The sequence below is a fragment of the Empidonax traillii genome, unplaced genomic scaffold (genome assembly GCF_003031625.1).
Source record: "Empidonax traillii isolate 1590-97213 ecotype Southwest subspecies unplaced genomic scaffold, ASM303162v1 scaffold631:size1259156, whole genome shotgun sequence".
Taxonomy (NCBI): domain Eukaryota; kingdom Metazoa; phylum Chordata; class Aves; order Passeriformes; family Tyrannidae; genus Empidonax; species Empidonax traillii.
The window spans coordinates 669118-693171 of NW_020955824.1; the positions used below are offsets into that span (position 1 = coordinate 669118).

General features: G+C 39.6%; 1 protein-coding gene and 1 long non-coding RNA gene across 2 annotated transcripts in view; one reads left to right on the forward strand and one right to left on the reverse strand.

The window, feature by feature from the left end:
* Positions 1–24054, reverse strand: part of SGK1 (serum/glucocorticoid regulated kinase 1) — a 73890-nt gene that overhangs the window by 41389 nt on the left and 8447 nt on the right. Inside the window, exon 2 of the mRNA XM_027898954.1 lies at positions 7331–7546. Within this exon, the coding sequence (XP_027754755.1) occupies positions 7331–7546 (216 nt within the window). The remainder of the gene's footprint in view (positions 1–7330; positions 7547–24054) is intronic.
* The window catches only part of LOC114065222, a 48470-nt gene continuing 31452 nt past the window's right edge, over positions 7037–24054 (forward strand). The window contains exons 1-2 of the long non-coding RNA XR_003572895.1: positions 7037–7262; positions 7356–7493. This is a non-coding gene — a long non-coding RNA (uncharacterized LOC114065222). The remainder of the gene's footprint in view (positions 7263–7355; positions 7494–24054) is intronic.

Sequence of the window (24054 nt, forward strand, 5' to 3'; positions counted from 1 at the left end):
TTTGTTTTGTTTTTAGTGTTGTTACTCTTTAATTGCCTGTTGGATTTTTTGTATGACCTTATCACACAGTGCAACAGATCTCCTTATTTATATACTCTGAAGCATGGAATTATCTTGAAAAAGAACTGAAGCAGATGGATGATAAACAGATTAAAATCAAACTCCAATAGAAGAGAGCAGCTCCAGTTGCTCTTGCTACACAGACCCTTTGAAGACCAGATGGAGCCAGTGCAGGGTTAAATTGTACAAAATATGTTCTTTTCAAACAAAGTACTTTTTTCTAATTTTGTTCACTTTCTTCTTTGATATCAGATACTAAATATTGCCAGAAGATGGATTCTGAATGTGTCTGACCACTTACTACTCAGAAATGAGCTTTGCCTTCTTGCATGACAGAACAAAATTAAACAGAAATTTGCTCTACTGTGTTTGGCCTAAATTTCTCACACCCACTGTGCTGAGTTTTTTCTACAGCCTATGTATGAAGGAATACTTTTCTGCGTCTCTTTGATTGTCAGTAAAGCAATTTGAATTTCTGAGTCAAAAAGGTGCTAGATTATCACCATATTAAAACTAAAAATAATTTTAAAAAGAGAAAGAATGTAATTTCTAACTCAGGTATTATGGAAATCCAATGGAAAGTACAATAAATAATTTTCCAGATGTCCTCAGGGAAAACCCTTGACAGTTTCTTTAAAATAAGAGATATTTTAATTATCTTCAGTAGTGTTGAACCAACGTTCAGATAGGAGGAGTTGCATGGTTTTAGATTTTGATATTGACTTGTCCAATTAATTTACTAAGTTTATGGTGCTTGAACAGCCCTGTGATGGATGTACAAATGAATGAGTGCTTCACTGCGTATTTGTAAAGCAGATGATTGATGTATCACATCACTGCTTTGAGCCATGGAACTGATTTATATGCTCTGTGCTATATAGACGTTCTCTTTGTCAGCTGGGACTGTAAAATCCGCCACAGGCAATTGTCTGCTATTCAGTCTTTCCCATTCACTGAAATTACACATAATTTTAGCCTGTGCATTTGCAAACTGTGCTTTGCCATTTTCATTTGAAAATGCCTTTGTGTTAAACATTTCTTACTTGTCTAAATAAATATTATCCATAATAACCCTATATCAATCCATTACAAAACCATGAAACTACGTACTGCATTTAGATTTAATCCCTGAAACAAAGCTTGTTGCCACCTTACTCTTGTGCTGCTTTCATAGCTGATTCTCCCAGCTGCTGAGAAATCTGAGATTGATTTTCATCTTGCTAAAGCTATAGGATCTGCAATAAAATCATGTCTGAGTCCTTGGTCTTCAAATACACAAACAATCAAATTCCTAAAGCACAGACACCTATTGGCAGATAAATAAGCTTGTGTATCGAGGTAAATATTCAAATGTACTCGATTCCAAATTCTATCCAAACCCCACCAGTGACACATTTATATCATTAGCTAAAAGAGCTTTAGTGTAGTCAGCTAGAAACAGCTATTTAGGAAATGACTGTAAGCTCTGCTGGTGAAAAATGGGTTTTTCATTTGAGACTGTCAACTTGCAGGATTAAGCCACAACTTTGACTTGTGATGATCCAGAAAATGCAGAATTTCTACAACCAGAAGTTGCTGAATGAAGTACAAAATACCTTCTTGACTGTTCTAATTACTCCTCTTGAGCCACTTGCTTCTCTAAAACTCTCTTTAATCTTCAGACAGTGGTGTAAAACATTTCTGGAGCAGAATATGATGACTGGGTTTACTTGTATATGAAAAATAATGAAACGGAAACTGTAGAGTTTCAGTGGTTGAGGATTCTCAGGCTAACTTACATGCAGTGTAGAACGACTTCCTTTACTGATTTTAACACCTTCCTTTGGATTATGTTGCAAGTATCCTTGTCAGTATAACATGGTACGGTGAAAACAGAGTTACAAGATAGATTACCTCTCTGTATGTCGCTTTTATGAACACAAGGTATAGTTCCCAAACTCAGGGGGATAAGCCTCCATCCTCCAGTTTTAGGGGACATAACAAAATATACTCTGAAATCTGGAGTAACCAGATGTAAAGGCAGGAACATCCTACACATGAATATATTAAAATTCAGCCAGTGAATGAGTTTGACTCTTCTGTTTTGGCAGTTTCATATCCCTGTAACTTTTACATTTAAAATCTGCTTATAATGTTCAGTCTTTTATACCATATTCAAGATTTTCTTGTTGTTTCTGTGCTCTTCCTTAGCTTAAATGGAAACTTTTCAATTGCTTTTAATTTTTCCTTCCAGACCTATTTCTAAGTTCATTATTGCAATGGAGCAGGCAGATAAAGCACCATAATTCTTCCTGCCAGCAGCTGTTCCTGGAAGAATAACAAGAAGGGACAAAAGAGAAACCAAAACTCATTGAGATAATCTTCATGAGTCTTTCCTGAATCACTGCATGGGGAGATGCCAGCAAGACAACAAGGCTCACACACCAATGTCAGCCTGAGCTATAGGCTGTAGGTTCATTGGACCATTGGCCTCTTCATCTGTCCTTTGCTCCTTGACAACCTCTTTCCAAAGGATCCTACCTACCAGGGTCTCTGTCGGCCACTTTGAACTGGATTTCATTATAGAGATGAAGAAAAAAATGACATAATTTGGCCTGTGAGGCCTTTTCCAGGCATTTGTCACCCTGGTATTGATGGTCTGTCCTCACCCACATCAGGTATTTTTATTTCACATTTTTCCCCACATGCCTCCATATGGGACAGAAGTAGATTCAGTGGATGGAGGGCTGTACTCCTAAATGAATGCACAGAATGCCTGCTTTGCTGTGTGGGATTAACCTCCTGAGCTACACTTCTGAGGCAAGGTCTTCAGTAAGCTACTCTCTGTGGCACCCAGGGCTGCCTTCTAGAACAATCACAGTTAATTCAAGACCCTGCAGTGTGTACTGGGTAGTTATAATTATTCCATCAAAGCACATTACTGTGTTTCTGTCTGTATCAGGGGTAATCTGCCATCAGGTTGTTAATTTGCCTAGGTTTATTAGAGCCTCTCACAGTCCTCTCCAGATCTGATTTCACTGAACAATTCTGCTACCCAAACTTTCCTTTTTTTTATTTCTACTTTTCCAAATTATCTTTTATTGCAGTACTTTTCACATTCCAGGAGTAATTGTGCCATACTGGGCTTTCAGGATTTTCATTTCCTCTGTTGTGTATGTGCATGTGTTTGTGTATTAACTAACACTTATCAGGGTGTAAATCACAGGGTGCCTCATTACCAGAGCAGATCATTAGATGTAGGAGGGTTTTTTATCCAAAATGTGTGAGAAAACCATCTTTCCCTAAAAAGCCCACTCAGATCTGTCACCAAACTCATTCTCTGTGGAGAACTAGTCAGATATTTTATTTCATCTCCACATTTTCTTAATCCATTAAAAGGCATTTATTTTTATTATGCCCCTTCATGAAATGTATTTCATCTGAAGCACATTCTTACTCTGTTTCAAATGCAGGTTTCTAGAAGCTGTATGTTATTTGTAGGAGAGATTTATAAGTAGAACTATTTCAAATAATTGCCAAACCTTTGGTTTGGGTAAATTTTTTTCAGTATTCCTCAGCTCTGAAGCAAGACTTAAAATACGGCAAAGTGCTGAAATCTGACCGAAATCAAGAGCTCTTCTATACACAGGAGCTTTGAATGACTTTCGATAATAAAATAAATTCCTGCTGTTGATTTAATAACACAATCCAAAAAGTGTTTCTAAGAGTAATTAAGTTCCACTACGCTGCAAAGGACTTGTCCAAAAAGATGGCAGCATTGAATTCCCTGCAGCCTTAAGAAAGATTTTCCTGATGCTTCCTCACAGAAGATGCTATGGACAGATGGACTGCTGTGGGTGTAGGAAGACAGGGCAACTCCCTCAGCAGCCTCCATCTCTTTTCCACCACCTGCCCCACAGAGGTGATAAGAGAGAATGAAGAGACTAAAACCCACTATATGTGTGGGGACAGACCCCTTCTGGGGCTAATGGGGCTGAATGCCCCGCTCAGCACCCCTGACACCCAGTCGTGCAGTGGTGGCTGTACTGAACTGAATGCACATGCATGCTCCTGGCAGTTTAAAGTCATGTTTCCTAAATGAGGTAAACACATTAGTTCTCTCATTCCTTCCCCTTCCCTTAGCTCGGGGCAGCACAAGGGTTTTGTTTAGCTTTGGAAAGAAAAGACAGCTCTGGACATTCAAGGCTTTGGTTTACTAGATAGAAATGTGTCTGTGGTGCTTCAGGACAAATGTCAGCTGATGGATAGGGCAACTGGAGTTTTTTTAGACAATAAGGAAAGAACAGAACAAGCCTTGAACCTAGCTCTTGGCTCTGTTTGAGAAAAAAAGAAAGATATTTTGAGCTCACTAACAAGGTCTTATCTTTTGTTTATTTACAGAAATATTTGAAACAAGGGCATAAAAATACAGTGCAAGTGGAATACATAGGTCATGCAGAGTATGAAAGAATTTTGTGTGTGTGTATGTGTGTATGATTTATGTTTGATAACGTAGCCTGGTAAACCCTCACCTGAAAGATTTAGACTGCACCCAGTATTCACCATGTTAGCCTCTATTTAGTAGGCTGCAATGTAACTCTAAAAGGTGGGTTGCCTGCTCTTTCAAAGCCAGCTTATTTACACAAGGTATTCATTACACAGCATGGTAATTTATTTTGAAAGGAAATTTACCCTCTTCATCAAGCCAGTGAATTTTGTGCAACCTGAACTATGTAGATAGACATGGAAAAGTGAGGACTGGTTATTGTAAATCATTACCTTGGCAGTGGTCCAAAGCCTTTAGGGCTTCAGCTGTTACACTAGTAGAGCAGATATAAGCTTCCATATAACTAATCCACATCAGTTACAAAAAACAATAATATACCTATGTAAGTCAGTCGTGTGAAAATTAGCATGATTATCTGGCAGTGTTTGAAAATTATCTAGTCTAGTGTATAGAATGCAGAAAAAATGTCATAAAAATACAGACATAATACACTCTGATACAAATAGTAGAGGAGACAGTAGGGGTTACATCAGTAATCATTTTTAGAAACTCCACCTGACACGTGCCTTAATAGGAAAGCCTGGGGAGGTGGAAATGAAAACATATCATAAGAAAAAAATCTCATTATTTAAAATAATTTTAGTTTCAATATAATCTTATTTACACTAAGTCAATTTTTAAAGACTTCACTACATAATTACCATCACAGTAAACAAACAGTAATGATTTTTTTCCATTGTTCTGTGTTGCAAATAAGAATAGGGAATACAGATGTGTTCCCTTTGGTGGTGGGTTTTAATCAGGTTGGTATCTATAAGACCTTTTTCAAACTGGTCAGAGTAGCCTGAAACCTGTCAGAGAAAGATTGTTGCCAGAATAAGCCTTTAATAATATTTCACGGCTGATTTGTTTTTCAGTTAATTTGTCCTTGAGCAAAAGAACAGCGTCAGTGGGACCCTTGTATATGTTGCTGTTGGACACAGCACAAAGGAACTATAATCACTATACCAGTACCTGGTTGCAGCACTGAAAAACAGAGAAGGAAGAGTAGTGGGGGAAAAAGAAACAAGAATTAGCTAGGAGAGATGTCTGGCACATTCCAAGCTCCCTGCTGATTTAACAGAGACCAGGTTCTCTTCTTGAAATACGGAACTGTCTGTTCAAGTTCATTGATTTATAGTGAAGGGAGTTATTTCACGTTTATGCAGTTCGTGCCATTTGTAACCCTTGAACAGAGTCTCACCCGGAAACTCTCTTTAAACCTTGAAAAGGTCAGACATAGAACTCCTTCAGCCTTTATTATTAAAAGCTTCCTGCCTGGTTTTACTGTAGAGAAAGAGACAGTGACCTTACATTTAATCACATCAAGGACTCTGTGCTTGAACTTACTGAAAGACTCCTTATGCAGGATAGCTCTATCCAAGAAGTCTTTTGCCAGACAACAATGTTTTTAAAGCAGTGTGCAAAATATCTCTTTGCTGCAGACTCCTGCTGCTGAGTAAGCAACCTCTCCACTGCCTCCAGTAAGGAGACTGAGAGAGGTCCAGGGGAATCTGCATTCAGCCAAATCTATCCCATATGCATGTAAAACCTAATGGAAATCAGTTGTGAGGCCCTACAGCTGTACAGGAGTACATGTGATTTACAGCAAGGCAAAGGATTTGCAGAATCCGTCATCTTTGCTGCTTTCATTTTTTAATGCTTCAGCCTTTGCAAAAGTAATCTTCTTAATGAAGTAAAATGGAGCAGTAATTAGCTCCTCCACTTGCACATGTTTCACCAAATGCCTTTGCTGGGTTTAAGGAGCACACAGGAATTCCATTTCTACCTGCTGCTGGAATTTCCCCATTTAAAAATGCAGCAGATGCAACTCAAAAAAATGTTTCGGCTCTGAGCTGTGTGCTAAGTCTCTGATAAATGCCTTGTCACATTTTGCTCTGCTTTGTACTTGGAAAGATTCTTATTTGTTTACTTTTATGTTTCTACAACTGTCTCCTTTTTTGTGCACCATTTTCAGGAAGGGATAATTTTGTCAGGGATAACAGGCTCTGAGCAAAACTTTCTGTTCTGCATTTGGCTTGTCTCGACAGGGATTAGGTGGAGGTGAACGATGAAAGAAAGGTCCAAAGATTGCTTCTGAAAAGCCCACCTCTGAAAAGCCCGCCTCTGAAAAACCCCTTCTTGACCATTTCATCTCAGGCCTTACAGTTTTGCCACCTTCACATCTATGTGCAACTGTCCAGCACGACATGCAGAATGATGTCATTTATAACATACTGGCATGACTTGAGGCAAAACAGGGTTTCCCTTCTGCTAAAAACACTGCTGAATCGCTCACCTCCTGTCATGGAAAACTCCGAGCCAAATTCTGACTTCTAGAACGCTAGATATGGCTGGGGGGGGAGGAAGGAGGGTGGGCTGGTGTCTGTGGGACAGACAGGGAAAAAATTAGCAAGTCTTGGTCCTTTTCATCACCTATCTACACCTGTTTGTGTAAAACAGGTAAATAATACTTTTTGTTACTGCTAATCTGTTCAAATACTGTGAGAGTACGTCACACCACCTTAGTGAAGAGTCCTTCATTTTTCATAGATATCAAAGTCCAGGGTAGAAAGCAGAGCACAGATATGCACAACAGTCTTGGTCAGCAGAGTTTCAGGATTTGGAGAATCCCTTCTCTTCAAGGGAAGCACCATCTCATAAGTACAGACCCATTGTAAGTACAGATCCATTATGAGTGTAAAACATGTAAACAAAGTTTGGTGGAAGGAAATAGTGGCTTACTTTGCTGTTTCTCTGACTCTCCCAGGAGCAGGACTCAGCCTCCTGAGGAGCAATCCCTCGCTGGAAAGGGTGATCGTTCAGGCAGGTCTGGCAGAGTGGAGGCTCAAGCTCCGAATCTCCTGGAGGTAAATGCATCACAGTGGACCCTGGGTATTTGAGGCTGGTATGTGGGTGCTTCTCAGCATTGACCATCGGGCTCTTAATCCACCTTCGTACCTGTCAACGCAGAAAGAGGTTATGGACTCTCTTTTCTTTATGGCAGCTGGGATGGCACAGCAGGGTTTTTAATGAGGATAGCAGCCCAGCTTGGGGAAAATAATCAGATACCAGGATCAGGATCGATTTTCTGTAGGAGAAAGTACTGGGCCACGTCAGGGTGCATGTGTGAACACACATCATAGCCAGGCTCTTTATGCTGAGAATCTTTTGCTGATTTGTGCAAGTCTGCCATAAGTTTATCTACAATACAAAGTTTTCAGGCTTTATAAAGATATTGAAATATATGGTAGACTGCTGAGAAGAGAAAGGCAACTACCCAAAGCAAGTATTTCCAGCCTAGATAGCTCAGTTTCCCCATGAAGAAAAAGCAGACAGGTTTTGCAGGAATAGACTTGTAACACTTGCTTTCTGCAGTTCTTTTTTTCAATAGCAATATCTACTGTATCATCTCTTCATAAACTATCTCAGCCTTTTCTGTGCCTCCCATCACTCCATTCAAGAGTCAGTTTCTCATGTTGACCTGCCACAAATTTTGACCCTGACTCCTCTAACCTGCCTTCTCCTGCCTTCTCCTTGTCTCTGCAGGTTTGGACTCAGTGTACTAAAGCAGGATGGACACAGGTTATGAGCATAATACACTGTGCTCGCTTCTTCTTTTTGCTTCTGTGACTCAAAAGTATTGGATTTTCTAAGAAGTTAAGCAAGGACTCGGAGACCTTTCTGAGCTCTTTTCCTAAGTTAATTTCCACTGTGAAAGCAAAAGGACCTCTGTGTGAGTTGTGATATATTTCCACTGAATATGATCAGAACTGTCTCATTTGAATGCAAAGGACAGATAGGGATGTCTCAGGATATACTCTACCAGCCTGGAGGGGGAAGGCTGAGACAGCCATGGCTGGCAACCTTTTGCTTTGTGAACTTGGTGTTCCTGGGCTCAGCATCATTGTGCTTCATTAGGAGATGATATTTGCCATTAGATGATGCTTTATATCAGGAGAACAAATATTTTATGTTACATTAGTCATGAGCATGATGGCAAGTGTTTGATTAACAGTGGAAGTCTATATCTGGTTACCAGGATTACGTATGATAAACAAACAGAGTGAGACATATCTAACTGGCCTTCTGCTGGTGACTCCTCCATGAGCAAAACGCCTGCAACTGCCCTACTGTGCTGACCTGCTGGAAATCTCAGGGTTAGCAAAATTTCTCTTTCCTCTCTATGGAAACCAAGCAAATAGATTTCTTTCTGCGGGCAAATGAGCCACTTCCCAATGCATTCCCCATTTGCCTTTTTTAGCAACATCAGTTCATGTGGATAATATTATTGCCTACTTCCATGCTTTGGAGCATGCCTACAAGACTATTCAGACAGTTTTAGCTTCAGGTTGGTGAGATGAAGTTGTAGGGGGAGGGATTATTTTTTTTTCAGATTCCATTTCAATATGCATTGAAACTGATCTTTTGATTCAAGCTGATTTTAAAAACATAAACATATTTTTGCCAAACATAATTGCCTCTATGATTGTTAAGCACATCATTAAATATATTATTCTCCTCAAGTAAATACATGGTTGTGTGTCATGATCCAAGTCTGAATTTGGTATGTTGAAAATAATAATTATATTAATGGTCAAAAAAAAACATGCTTGATTTTCCGGTGTAGTTTTATTATGGGAAACATGCAATGTATTTAATATCATTCTGAGAGAAATAAATGTCTGCTTAGTTTATCCTTTTTAGGTTTGGCCTGGTGATCATTTAAGTGTTTTTGGACCTGGTTTTGCCTTTCTTCTTCGACGTCCTGCAGCTTCAGTTATATCATTACGGGTGCACACAGTGTGCAGGAGGGTGCATGTAAAAGAACCAAACTGACTGCAGAAAAGGGCCTGGGATGCAATGAGCTGCAAGTTCAGTTTTTCATCAAAATTCAGGGAGCATGGGCCACTCTTTTGGTCGAGACTGTTCAGTTGTATGTGGCATCAACTGAGGCAGAGATTCAAATGTAAATCTTAATCTGAGGTTTCATTTAGACCCTTTGATGTTTGGTTTTATGCTTTTGAGTCCGTGGGATTTGCAGTGATACAGTTAAACAATAATTTCTATTGTAGTTTCACTGTCTTCTATTTCCATTTACATATCTCTACGTTGCCTGTGTATGAAGAAGCATTCAAAATGTGATCTGGGTACTTCTAATAAAGCAAAATCTGCCTGTATGGAATGACCTTGTAGCTGTACCCTTTAATGGCAATGACTTATACATTCTGCAGTATAATGATCATAAATTAAAAATTACCCACCAGTGCTTTAATTTGTGTGAATGGTAATGATGAGGGAAAGTAACAGTGAGTGCATTTTAAGAAGCTGCATACACCAGAGTATAAGTGGCATCTTCTGGCTCTAGCAGCAGCAAGTGGTCCTTGAGTTCAGGGTGAATTCTAAAGAATTTTTCTTACTATTATTTATTCCAGGCTGATTCCTGGTTTTAACTCAGATACACATCTTTTTTTATGGATTACTTTTTGCTGCTTAGAAGTGTTGGACTAAACCGATGTTTTCACATGATAGGTCCATATTATTTATTCATTACAGCCTGTACTGAGAGATGAAAAAGAAGTATGATAATGAACACTGATCTGGTCATATTGTTCTGTTTGATGTAACAGAGTTTTGAGGAAACTAAGGTGGGAAAATCCAGCTTTGAGATTGAATGGACTAGTAGGATTTTTTTTTAATGGTTGGAAACAGTCCAAATAGGTTAGCACACCCACAGTTCAAATGCACTGTCAGAGGAAAGCTTTAAAACAATTCTAGTTTTCCTTCTCTGGTTTGGACAAAGTTCAGGTTCATATACATCCAGCCACATTTGCTCAGTCCAGGATGCTGTGCTGACTCAGTGAAATAAATGTAACATTTCAATAAATTTAAGCGAGTCACTTTGAAAAGTAATATATAACGTACAAATGTCAATAGAAACCCAAGACCTGCATAGCTAAGCTGAGGAAAGTTGTTTTTCTTTCTTCTGAAGCTGTTGCCTCTGACTGAGGCGTCACGCAGGGGCCCTGTGCTGCTTGCCCACGCGCCCAGACCTGCCCGGCAGCCGCTCCAGGGAAGCCGAGATGGAGCTGCCGCTGCAGTGGGTGCCACGGAGCTGTGCTGAGAGCTGGCATGTTTGTTGTTTTGAGAACTAGCCTGAACGGGTGAGTTAATGTCTGCTGGTCCAATCACAAAATAGGAAAGTACACATTCAACCCTTGTGTGGATGGCTTGGTTCAGAATTGTGATGGGTTTAATTAACTCTGCAGCCATTAACTCCATTTATTTAAGTTAAAATTTCAGGTTTTATTCTGAATTGAAAGGTTCAGGAGGACTTTACTGGCATTCAACTCCTTTCTAATACCACTTCTTCAGCTAGTTCAGACTCAGTATCCCTTTGCAGACAAACCCTACATTTGTATTTTGAAATTCATAAATAACCCGCAGTAACATGCACAGAAAAGTGTGGAAAATGAAGTGATTCACCACTGACTTTAAACATGTTCTCCTTTCCAAAAGCATTGAAAATATTGATTTGAAACTGGAAGTATGAATTGGCAGCATCTTTGTAACAGCAAGGCCAAGATCGGACTTGGGAAGAAAAACAATTTCTCTGGGCTTTGCTATGCAGGTCTTGGGTTTCTATTGATGTTTGTAGATTATATATTACTTTTTAGAGTGACTCAGTTAAGTTTATTGAAATGTTATGTGTATATATTAGTCATTGAATTGTAAGTCTACACTATAGGCTTTTGTCTAGCTTTAACCCTAATAAACTTCAAAGATTTTTGAGTTCTTAATATTTACATTTACATTACACAAGTGCCTTAGATCTATAGTTCTGTTTGACTTGGGCTATCTTAAATGCCACTAAAGATTTCAAAGGGCAATAGTTCACTTCTTTTGAACTCACTTCCATTGAAAAAGCTCCGCCACTGAACTGCGCAAAAAAGAATTTTGAAGAAATTTCTCAGTTTCCTCCCTGACTTGACAAAGACAGATTAACAAGTAGCAGATGATAGTATGCTATTTAGGGCATTATATGATCATATAATCATATAGTCATATAATCCATTGGGTTGGAAAGGACCTTAAGATCATCTAGTTTCAACTACCCTGCCATGGACAGGGACACCTTCCATTCAACCAGGTTGTTCAGAGCCCCAGCCAGCCTGGCCTTGAACAGTTCCAGGGATGGGGCATTCGCAGTGTCTCTGGACAACCTGTTCCAATGCCTTACCACCCTCATAGTGAAAAATTTCTTCCTAATATCTAATCTAAACCTACCCTCTTTCAGTTTAAAGCCATTACCCCTTGTCCTCTCACTGCATGCCCTTATAAAAAGCCCCTCTCCAGACTTCCTGTAGGGCCCCTTCAGGTACTGAAAGGCTGTTATAAGGTCTCCCCAGAGCTCAAATACCACAGTGCTAGGTGCATAATTCTTCATGGCACTGTAAGGACTATTTATTTATTCAAATACACTATTTTTTTATTCTTGGCATGATATCCATCTACCAGTAAATAAATTAGAGCCTGCTCCTAATTGCAGGAAGCAGTTCTGTTCTGAACTGTTTCTGAAGATTTCTGTACTTTTGTTTCCAAAGCAGGTCTCTTTAAACTCCCCAAGCAACTTCATACACCACTACAAAGTATAAGCAGCTGACTCTTTGAGTGCATCTGAAATAATCCAAATAGGATTTAGCAGAACAGAAAGAGCTCACAGTGTCCCTTGCCCCCTCATGACTATAGTTTCTTTGTGCCTTTTTCTCATCAACAACTCGTATCTGCTAGAAATTTCTTCTACTGCATGCCTGGTTTTGGAGCATCGAATAGTTTCTGGTTAAGCTATAACTGCATTCCTGAGAATCACTGTTCTCACACTGATTCTGTGAAGGAGCAGCCTCACAGGCCTGTGCAGAAAGACAGTGGTCTGCTCTGCTGGTGGTGTGCACTGAGCATTGTCAGCCTCAGTACTGAAGCTGCACATCAGCATTCTGTCATGCTCAAGGCTAGTGTGTCTTTGTTTCTAAGGCTGACCAAAACATCAACTCAACATGTTTGTGCAGACAGCCCTGAGATTTGTCAAATATTGCCTTACTGCTATTAGCTAGAAGTTGATTAAAAATGCTTCAGAGAGCCCTTGCCTTGCCTTGCCTTGCCTTGTCTTGCTTGGAGAGAGAAAAATGCAAAGCAAGAAAAAGATAATTCACCAGAATTGTCTATGAAGCCTGATTAGCTCTAATATAATTAGTCATCTGAATAATTTCTGAAGAGAAGTTTTGAAGTTGTCAAAGCAACTAATCCAAACTTTTCCAAAATCAACAATTTCACATTTTCAATTTGAATCACATTTTTACTCTTTTTTTTTTTTTTTTTTTTTTTTTTTTTTTTTTTTTTTTTTTTTTTTTTTTTTTTTTTTTTTTTTTTTTTTTTTTTTTTTTTTTTTTTTTTTTTTTTTTTTGTTTTTTTTAATTGTTGTGGTTGAACAATTTATTTTCCACAAATGCAGTCAACTTCACACTCATAGACCTTCAGGCTAGAAATAAACACCTCTCCATCACATTTTAGGAATTTTTTGTACTGCTGGTGTTCTTGGACCACTAAAGGACCTCTGCAGCTAATCAAAGTTGTTTGATATTTCTGGCATTTCTTGCAATGACCACAACTGAAATTTATGAAAATTTTCCCTGTTCTTTAGAGATAAGTGAGTTCAGAGGAGCGCTCTACACTCTTTGAGTATGTAGCCATGTTTCACTGATCCTAAACTAAAATGAAATGTGACTGTCATTAGAGAATAGCTTCAAATACCCTTTTCCCAAGCTTGGCCTATAGTATTGCTGAAAGGTGCACAAGTATGTTTTTAAAGGCTCTTTATCTTCTGGCTCTTGTTTGCTTCAGTTTCTTTGTTTGCTTTGCTTTCTAAAAATATGATATCCAACAGTGATAATCTCAGACTCGAAAATTGCCAGATGTGATTAAATGAGATTTGCCAAGTTCCAGGTTTTTTTTCTCTCCTGGTTTTTCCTGTTATGTAATAGCAAACAGATACAGCTTTTAATTTTATATGGCTCAGTTGTCAATGTCATCAGTCAACTCAGCACATTTTATACTTTAATCAGTTATTCATAGCCAGTCTCCATCACTGTAACCATGAGCAATATTTTCCATGAGAGATCCACCAGCCTGTTCTCTAGGGCTACTACCAATGCAGATGTGGATTTTCCTTGGAGGTAAGAAGGTGCTGGTGGTACCAGTGGGCATCCTGGAGTCTTCTCCCTGTCTTCGGAGGGACTGAACATTTGACTTTCAAGACTGATGAATACACTTGAAAGGAAAAGGTATATTATGCAGGGACATAATATCTTGCCCTTTGTGGATGTGAGAGTCACTTTTCTGCACTAAGTGTCTGATACAGACTATGGATTTTAACTGGATTTAGCAATCAGGTGGGAAGATGCCTATTCTGGAACAGTAAATACTAGTGTGAAAGAAGGAAAGCATAAGTTTGTAGACAAATTTGATAGGCCATAAGACATCTAAAATTGCAAACATTTGCTGAGGACTGATGGTAAACTGAATAATGGAATGGCTTGAGGGAAACTGTGGAAATCTGCTTGGAGGTCCAGAATTATCAGCCAGCTCTCAGTGAAACATCACACCCATTGACACAAGGGTATCAAATGTAATCTGACAGCCTATGCAACCGTGTGCTCTGTACAGCAGCATTTTCTGCCTCTGAAACTTTGGATGGGCTTTTTTTCCCTGTATTTGTGGGAAATTGGAATAAACCACTCCTTGCACTTGAACTCTTCTTTGCTTAAATTTCCACACTTCATTACATTTTTTGTTTGCATCATTTGATGGGTTATTATGGTTCTCAGTCAGGTCCTTTATGCTAAATGTTGCATTGCAAAGTCTCTCGATATTCTTTTCCCTACCAGACAGTATCAAATGCCTCGGCTGTGATCTAGGTCAGTGTATGTGCGTGTGTTTTAGTTTTGGCTCCCAGTGATATCAAATGTACATTTCTCCTTCTCCAATTGCAGTTCATCTGATCCCTTCTTTCCTTTTCCTGACATTATCTAATTGCACCCTGGACAAGCATTTGAATTTTCATCCATTATGTAAACCCGAGGTGGACATGGAGCTCTTGGAATCATCTCCCCTGCAGCCTTGAGGGTGACTGTCAGGAAACTTATTTAAATTACAATTAGGGAGATTAGGGAATGAAAAGCTCCATTGTTCAGACTGGATACAGTCATCTACTTAAGTGGGAAGTGGTAAACGAGAGAGGCAGAGAGAGGCAGGCTGATTAATGCCCAGACTGAGATACATCACTATTTTCTAGTTGGCTTTGACATTTAATTTGTCATGTCCCATGGGAAATGCAGCACAGCAAAAAAATCAGTTTGTCAAATCACCTCAAGCTGGTTTTTTCCCCTCCAGATCCCTGAGACACATCACTTTGTTGATTATTAATCACATTTTATTTTAAAAGGGAATGTGAAGGGCAACTCACTGCACAGTCATCGTTTGTTGCTTTCTCTGCAAAGTCAAGAAGCTGCTTGCTAAAAAGCAGACTGAGGTCAAATAGGAGAGTACAATGTTCCTGTCCAGGCCTGGATGTACATGGCCTGGACTTATGTAGAGTTTAGCCCTCCAAATGTGCCAGGAGAAAGGCTACCTGCACGTGAAGGAGATCTGTGGAAAGACAAATTGGCCACAGCTCCAGGTGAAGAAGTACAGGGAATAATGATGTTCTTCACAGGAGCTCCAACGCACTGTGGTTGTGGGCAGTGGGTGTTGCAAGACAGGGGAATGCCACTCTGGCTGCAACAGGACTCCTGCCAGCCCTAGGGAAATCTGTGCCAGTTCTCTGGGGTTCAGTTTCACCTTCCACCCTTCTCTTCCTTTGCTATTGCACAGTAAATTTTTAACAAATCTTTGTGGAGAGCCTCCAACTTTATGGCTGCCTGTATAAATGTCACAAAGAAGAGCACATGAAGGTATATATGATGGTCATAACCTGATGCCTTTTGTAATCTTCCTGGTATCCCAGCAAATAATAGAACCATAAGAGCTGGATTAGATGACTGACCTATCCTACTTCTGGATTTTTTTTCTAATTTACTTGGAATGCAATAATCTACCACCTCCATCTGCCTACAGCCAGATGGATTTATGTGGTACAGCCATTGGGTAGACTGGTCTAGTGTAAATATCCATCACTCCATCAACTTCAGTGCATACTTCTCCTTCAGCTGTTGTCTCCAGGTTTCCTCCCATAGGAAAGAGTGCACAGGGAGGACAAGGACGCAGTTGTTCAGCATGACAGGGACTTGGGCACATACATAAGTCTGAGGGTTGGGAAGTGTTTGTGGATTTCCCAGACCCAGGCACAATACTGGTTCATACTGAGAATTTAACCTGTTCTGTGCCACATCTCTGCTCAGGCTCTTCATGGTGTGGTGACAATCTCACGGTTTTCGTAGTCATTTCTAATCAGTATTGCTATTTACACACACACATACACATTTACACACACTCTTCTGCACTAAGGTGTTTCACTTGCCAACAGCATCTGGCAGAAATCAAATCTATCTAAAGGAAAGCACAGTAAATGGTTCTGTATTTGCTGCTGTCATCAGTTGCAGTGGTAACATGTCAAATAAATAAAGCAGATTTTTACGATCTTAAGTGTGAATGACATGTCTCCAGGCCACAGCAGAAAGTCAGCAAAGGCGAGATTCTTAAAAAAATGTCAACATGTGACTGCATACAGAAACCACTCCCAAAAGATGATATGTATCAAAATGACTTGAGGAATTTGGGATCCTCTAAATATGTGGTTAAATATTCCTGCTGAACAAGATGATTCTATGTAAGCCAAGGCATGAAGAGCAGCAGAAAATTTAGGCACACCAATAATGCAAATAATGAGTGTTAATGAGCACACAGACAACTTCCTGGCTGATTTTAACATTCCAGTAAATGGGAAAGCTCTTGACAGTTCCAGTGGTGCAGGAGAAAGTCGGAAAAACCCATGTCTCCCATTGTTAACTAAATTAACTTTTGCTGTGCCCTCATACTGACTGACAGATTTATTTGAAATGTGGCATCAAAAAAAATCTAAACAACTGAATAGGCACCACTTAGGGTTTTCCTTTCCTCCTTCCTCCCATGTTGTCCTTGTTAACAATTGTTTGTGTCACGGGATTCTCTCCTCTGTGAATAAATAAATAACTGATGTGCTGGAATCAGGTAAGAGCTCTTGGATCAGCACTGATGGTACTTGTTTCTACACAAGATGAAACAATAGATTCTCTGTCCATGCTGGTGTATAAACACCCTCTGCATATTATGTCAAAGAGGAAAACAAAACAAAATGGAGCTTATTGTGTATGTGCAAGTCTAATCTTCCCAGGCTACCAAGTTCAGAATGCTTTTCATCTAGATCAAATAAAAACAACATGAACAATACAAATCCAATCCTATCCAAATAGTCCCTGTCTCCTCAGTTGTACCTTCTCTTCTCTATTCTCTGTTTTATGTGAGCAAAGCCAATTGACAGTAAATCTAAGCAACTTTTATTTTACCTCCCATTTTGATAAACACCACATCTCACATCTATTAGTCAAAGCCTTAAATCAGTCTAGAGGGTACAGTGAGCATCTATCTGATCCAGGCACAGAAGCCAGGGAATGTGTGTTTGGGTGTGGATGGGCTGCAAAGGTAAGGGGAATAAAAAAAAGCTCAGGAAAAACAAGGATACCACAGTGTTCTTTTTCTCCCTCTCAGTTTCCTGATGCAATGATTGTTTTGCATCCTTCAGTAGTCTGGAATGAAATACTCCATCATTATGAAATTTAACTGCAGTGCAAGAATAATGACTGCAGTGGCAGAACACTAGGGATGACTGGTTACAGCATCAAGTCCCGTTCAGTAGTCACCGCTGGCTATTCAAAAACTTCATACTATTCAGAGCAGGGAAGCATACTCTGTGTGGCCTGAAATTAATAACTTTCCTATTTTGAGTATAAGCCTGATATTGCACTTCACTAGTCTTCTTTTGATTTGCAGAAGGTGACCCTTCTGATTTGTTATGTAATATTGCATAGCATCCCAATTTTTTATCAGTCTTTAAGGCAACCAGGACCATTAGATGAGCTGATTTAGGGTGCCCGTTCTTTCTGGTCTTGCGAGAGAGACGTGCCAAAAACACTCACAGAGCGGTGAGACAGACCATATACCTCAGAAAGCTGCAATATTCCCGGAGAGGTTCCAGATGAGAGATGACAGTGGTTTTTCACAGATCAGCTCCTTTGTACGGCAAGACTGGGGTCTGTATGGCAAGACTGGCACCTGGCAGCAGGAATGTCAGCAGCCCATGCAGGCTCACCTGCAGTGAGCCTGAAATTGCCGTGGGGGAGGCTGCCACAGCCTTGTGCAGAAGCCCCACTTGAGCACTCAGGAGCTCTGGGGGGGTCCTGTCATCTAGCAGATTGGGTAACACTGACAAGGCAAACACCTTTGCTTTTCTGGTCCTGAGTCAAAGGAGACATCGAATAACAGAATCATAGAATAGGTTTGGGTTGAAAGAACCTAAAAGATCCTCTAGTTCTGAACCTTCTGCATGGTCAGGGGCACCTTCCACTAGACCATGTTGCTCAAGTTTTCTCAAACTCATCCCATGCAACAAGTCTTCTCAAAGGCAAATCTTCCAGGAAAATACCTATTTCTCTTCCTGGATTTTTCTAGTGGCAAATTTACCTTTGTTGTTGAGTTGCTAATATTGTTTGAGGAGAAACAGGAAGTCGTGATCACTCAAATCAGCCATTTTTAAATGGCATCGCAGCTGAGATACAGTGGGCAAGGCACTAATACATTTCAACTAGGATTGAGAAGATTATTTTATTCTGAGCCACACAAGAACTTGTGACTTAAACTACAATAATCAGTGAGGATTTAAGCTAGGAAGGAGTTCTATAATTCAAGTCTTTTGTCAAATTATTCGGTGGCAAATATGATCAATTCTTTTAAGATCTTTCACTGATTTTCATCTTATTTTTTCCTAGGTAGGGTGATAAAAATGAGCTTATGTAAAGTGGCACCACTTGATACATGCTCTGTCACTGTAGGAGAACATATGGTCCTGAATAATTTGAAAAGAAAACATACATCTTCCTCTAGTAATTGCACAGAGTGAAAGTAAACCTCCTTGATACAAGAGACTCTTATGTAGTTAACATTTGTAGATTATTAATACAAAACTTTCTGTGTATGATATTCTTTAAAGATGCATCATGAAATCTAGTCAGTCTATCTGAAAGGTGAACCTAATGTTTATTGCATTTCTTGCTCCAAAATCAACAAGCAAAATTTATTTAGGGGGAAATGACTCAATGCTTCAAAAACAAAACAGCAAACACAAGATGAACAAACAAATGTGAAACTCCATCCCATTGCAATTTCATCACCTATAAAACTACAGCTGTTTCAATATGTGAAAGCAAGCAATTTCTCCTGCACCTGTCAAACCTGCCTAGCATTTTAATAAATTTTTCCATGTGTTGGTTTTGCTCATGCTTTAACACAGCTTGAGAAAAAAAGTAGAGTTAATTAGAGTAAAGTCACATTTTCAAACTGCCAGTCAAAACCAGTCGTTCATGTGTATTAAAGAAATAAGGGTTCTTAAGTGAAAAACGCAGTAACAGATGCAAACCAGACACGCTCAAGAATCACGAAACAAGGGAGGCTTTCTTTTTGCCGTCTACATTATTTCCCTTCTTAGCTTAGTATTTTTCCAGGGACATACTCACACACACAAGAAACACATTACCCAGCACTTTTATTCCTTGTGATCTTCACTTTATTTACAAGATGACGGCAATAGAGATCTTTGTTTTAGAAACACAAACTGGAGTATAAGTCACCAATTCTGACTTATCAGTTTGCGGGCTGGAGTCTCCCACATGTGTAGGCTGTTGGTTTTGGGAAGCCTGTGACTAAGGCAGCTTGTTTTGAGTCTCTTATTCCACATGCTTGGTTGAGTGTGGGTTTTCTTTCGCCTAATTCTTTCAAATAAAAAAAAAATTTCTGAAGTCATTTCGGGTAAAAGCCACTGGAAGCTAACACATTTTTCCTCTGAGCAATCCAACATTTTTTGAGGGTTTGAAGCCAAACTGGTTAAACAATAATTATGACAACTGAGTAAAGTATCTACTGTTGAAAATACCCCACAGATAGGAGGATCTACATGGTTTGGTGTGTAAATCCTTTTACAGGGTTCCTTATCACCAGTATAAATTACTGTGTCAAATAGTAAGTGAAATAGTGAAATAGAGAAAGGGGTACCACTTTACTTACAGCAAACAGAAGCTCATGAAGGGAGGCAGAAGGAGGAAATGCCTGAGACAGACAAGTTACCCAGATTTTTAAATGGACTGAATAGTTTTTCTAGTAATATGAATATGAAATAAGGGAAATCAGACCACAGCCTGGCATTGTGGACTTCGCCAGCAACTTCTTTGCTAAAGACAACATTCGTAAAAGCAGCAAATACACCTAACTCTCAGCTCTTTCTTGTTCCTGTGACTCACTGCTCTCACTGGCAATGTAGAGAGCCTGGGCACGTGGCACACCTTCCTTTGATTTGCCTGCTAGAGCAAGGGGACTAATTTTTAGGTGGTATACCTACACTGGAGAAACCCAATGTGGTTCTCTGGGTCCCACATAAAGACACAAATCTGCAGAAGCTGGTGGGGTTTTCCAAGGCTCACACAGTTCTAGGGTGGACTCTCTAGCAGTTTGCAATGGAGAAGCAGCAACTTCTCCCTTTATCTCTATATGGGTCTATTCAGTGCACAAGCTACTACATGGGAAAGGTTGATTAGGACTTGGAGAGAAAAAAGAGAGAAGTATGATGAACAGATGAAATTTGGTGAAAAGAAGACAATTCACTTCTGGAGAACTGCCAGTGTGCTTGGAACTACACAAAAAGAGAACCTCATCAGGCTTTTCTCATATCTAATTACAGCTCTTTCAGGCTTAGTATATACTGAAAAACTGGGGGATGGAATGAACAATCTCAGATAGCTCTGACCTCTTTTCCCTTCAGCATTTCTTAATTAATCTTAAATAGAGAAGGAAATAATTTATTTAGTCCGGGCAAGATATCTCAGAGCAGTCACTTTTTGCTCCCTCAGCACTGTTCTCAGAAATGCAGCACAAAAGAAGAGTCATAAAAAATAAAGAAAGTTTTGAATCTGAAATGAGACTTGTTCCTCTCACAGGGGTCTAGTGGAGGGTGTATGCGTGTACACTACAGGCTTAGGAAGGAACGGGCACTAATGGAGGCTTCTGACAAGGTGAGTGAAGTCTTATAATCTCCTTATCAAAACCAGATCTCCCGTCTCCTCCAAGTGCATTGTAACTCCTCATATTATGCACTGGGGAAACACTGTCAAACTGAAATGCAGGAGCTAAAAGAGAAATGTCAGGGCCAGAATAATGAACAGAGAGACTCTAAACCTCATCCTGATGACTGTGTTGCTTCTTGCCCCTCCACCTCTCCAAGGGTCTTGGTGGTGGTAGAATCCTTGAGCTAAGAAATGATTTTGTCTGATATGCTGTGTGAAATACTATACCTAAAACAACCATTAAAAAAAAAGGTTTTAGAGAGAGGTACATACATGGCTTTTTCTTCTATCAGGCACTGATGTAGTAAAAATCTTGTCTGTCCACAGCATATTGTGTGGGAATGCAGGCTTGTTCAAATGGAAACAGAGAGCTGGTACAGAAATGCTTATGGTGTGACATCAAAATTCACCCTGTTTCATGGGACAGGAAGATGAGTGATGAGAAAACAATGTATGACCATTTACATATACACATATGTACATATGTGTGCTGTATGTTAATATGCACATATACATATGGTTAGGTCTAGATCTTGGGACCTTCCAGAAAAATCAGTGAACTGGTTTTTTGTCTGGGAATATTTTTGGAAGTGCATAAAAAAAATCTTCAAGGCTAATTGAGGAACTTTAGTAGAATAACACTGATGATGCTAGTCTGTTTCCTTGATGGGACCCAAAAGATGGGTCTACACCAAATCTAGCAGACCTTTTTCAAGTCTTCTCGTATATTTTAACTGAACTGATTTAAAATAAGGTTTGTCCTTCTAAAAAAATTGACACATTCACAAAATCTGCTTTCACTGTGTGATTTTTCTAAAGTGGAGACAACTCTTGCCCAGGGCTGGATGGAGGAGCAAGTACCTCACATCCTTTATACAGATTTAAGCAAGTGATGGCCAGAGATACTGCACCTGACATCCCCTCCATGCAGCCAAGGATTTGGTGAAGTGATAACAGGAAGAGGAGACATCCTTGTATTTCCCTGGTCACAGGACAGCAGGAGGCCCTTTTCTACCCTAGCACACAGAGATACATTCTGCAAAATCCTTTTTTTTTTTTTTTTTTTTGAATAATGTGGTTATTTCATTTGAAGCAGAGTCAGGAAGAATGTACCAGAACAAGAACTTGGCAAAGAAGCGACTGTGGAAATGTGAGATGTGGATGGAGCAAAAAGCACTGCTTTTAGAGGCAATGGGGATACTGGCACTTTTTGGTTGTCTGAAAATGCCCAACCATTAAAACAGTAGGGACTATGCTGGGCCAACTACATGCCCACAGTGCCTTACTCTATGTGGAGGAGAGTACAGTTAACACCATGTCAGATCTGGTGAGCCAGGTAATCAATGAACAGTTCTGGCTGAAGATTACATCTGCAGGATGCCCATCTGGAGAGCTGCTAAGCATTAAGCAGCATTTATGTTCATCTGGTTTTTGAGAATTCAAGACCATCCCTGACTAGTAGTGCTAATTAAAAAGTCTTGGTTATTATTATCTTTGTCTACTGGCTTTTGAGATGAATCATATTTAAGTCAGTGATATCACTGTATAAAGGGACAAGGTGTCCATGGAGCAGGAGATCTGACAACATGGATCCAGGATGCAAACTGAGCACAGAACCTGGGGACAGAGAAGACATGGTGTTTATCACACCTCCAGTCTGTTGGCATAAGAAGAAAAAAGTTAGTCTACTGAGCTAAAGATGGCTTTGGTTTGTATATCACAGGCTGTCCTCCTCCAGCAGTACTTGCCATTATCTCCTCTTCACATGCACATGCCTTTTCTTATAGCTATTCTTTGCATCACGTTTTTACGTAGAGGATATCCACAGTGACTTTGTTCCCATAGCATAGAGGCTTAATCCAACACTCTAACCAGCAAAGATGATGTTGAAATGGCTATTATTATAAGGTGCCCTCCTTTAAGTTGACCTTTAAGGAATGAGGGATCCAAAGTTTTGCATAAATCCGAATGTGTCAAACAATGACACTGTGCTTTAAAATGTCATTAATTTTAAAGCAAGAAATAAATTATCATTATTCAAATTCCAACCTATCTACAGTTAAGCTGTAGAAAAGCTTAACAGTTTTTCATTTGATAAATGCATTGATCTTTCAGGAAAAAAAAAATTGTCGCTAAATTAATTAACATGGAAAGGATTTCAAGCCATTTTATGGACTTATTCTTGGGTCAAGTTTTTTGCAATGCATCTAAAAATTTTATTACTAACCTACAGTTCACACATTTGGCTTAATAACCTTTATTACTTAATTCTGCTGTACACTTGAAGACTTTTAACTGCCCCAATAGAAAGCATACATAGGAGCTGACTGAAGGAAGACAAATATCTAATAAAAACAGAGCACAGAATAAAATAAAAGATATATTTCCCATCTGTAATTGCAAAAGCCCCCAGCTTTCTCCTAATCAGTCATATAAAAATAATTTTGATGGCAACAATAACCCATTATTTTCATTATCTAATTTGTGTCATGAAGCCTCAGCTGAGATTTGAACCTGAGTTATTTGGGTGGTATCAGTCTCTTTTACTGTACTCCAAAGAGCTTGCAATCTAGATAGGCCAAATGATGCCTGTTAGGATAGCTGAGGTGGATTCCCAGAGTCAAATATGTGGGAGTCTGAGTTGCAATGAGAAGTTTGTTCTCCTGTGTAATCCTTTAGCACCCAGTATGAGTGCAAGGTAGCTCCTTAAAAATGCCCCCTGAAAAGGTCCCAGCCCACTGGGATGCTGGAAGAGTGCTGCTGTGGGTAGGTGACATTGGAGCCTTTCCAGAATGTGAAACCGGCATGTTCCTATCCCATATTACGTGTGTGGTCAGCTGGCAGTGGGGCAGCGGATGCAGAGCTCCCCTTCTTCCTATTAGGGCAAACTTTGAGTGTTTTGAGGAAAGTCCTGATGGGTACTCCCAAAGTGACTGGGATTTTTACCCTATATAGTCCTCCAGATGTTTTCAGAAGACAACTTAACCTCCGCTGCATGGTTTGCACAGTGTGCAAATATATGTGGCTCTGAAAAGCATAAGCAAGTAGGTT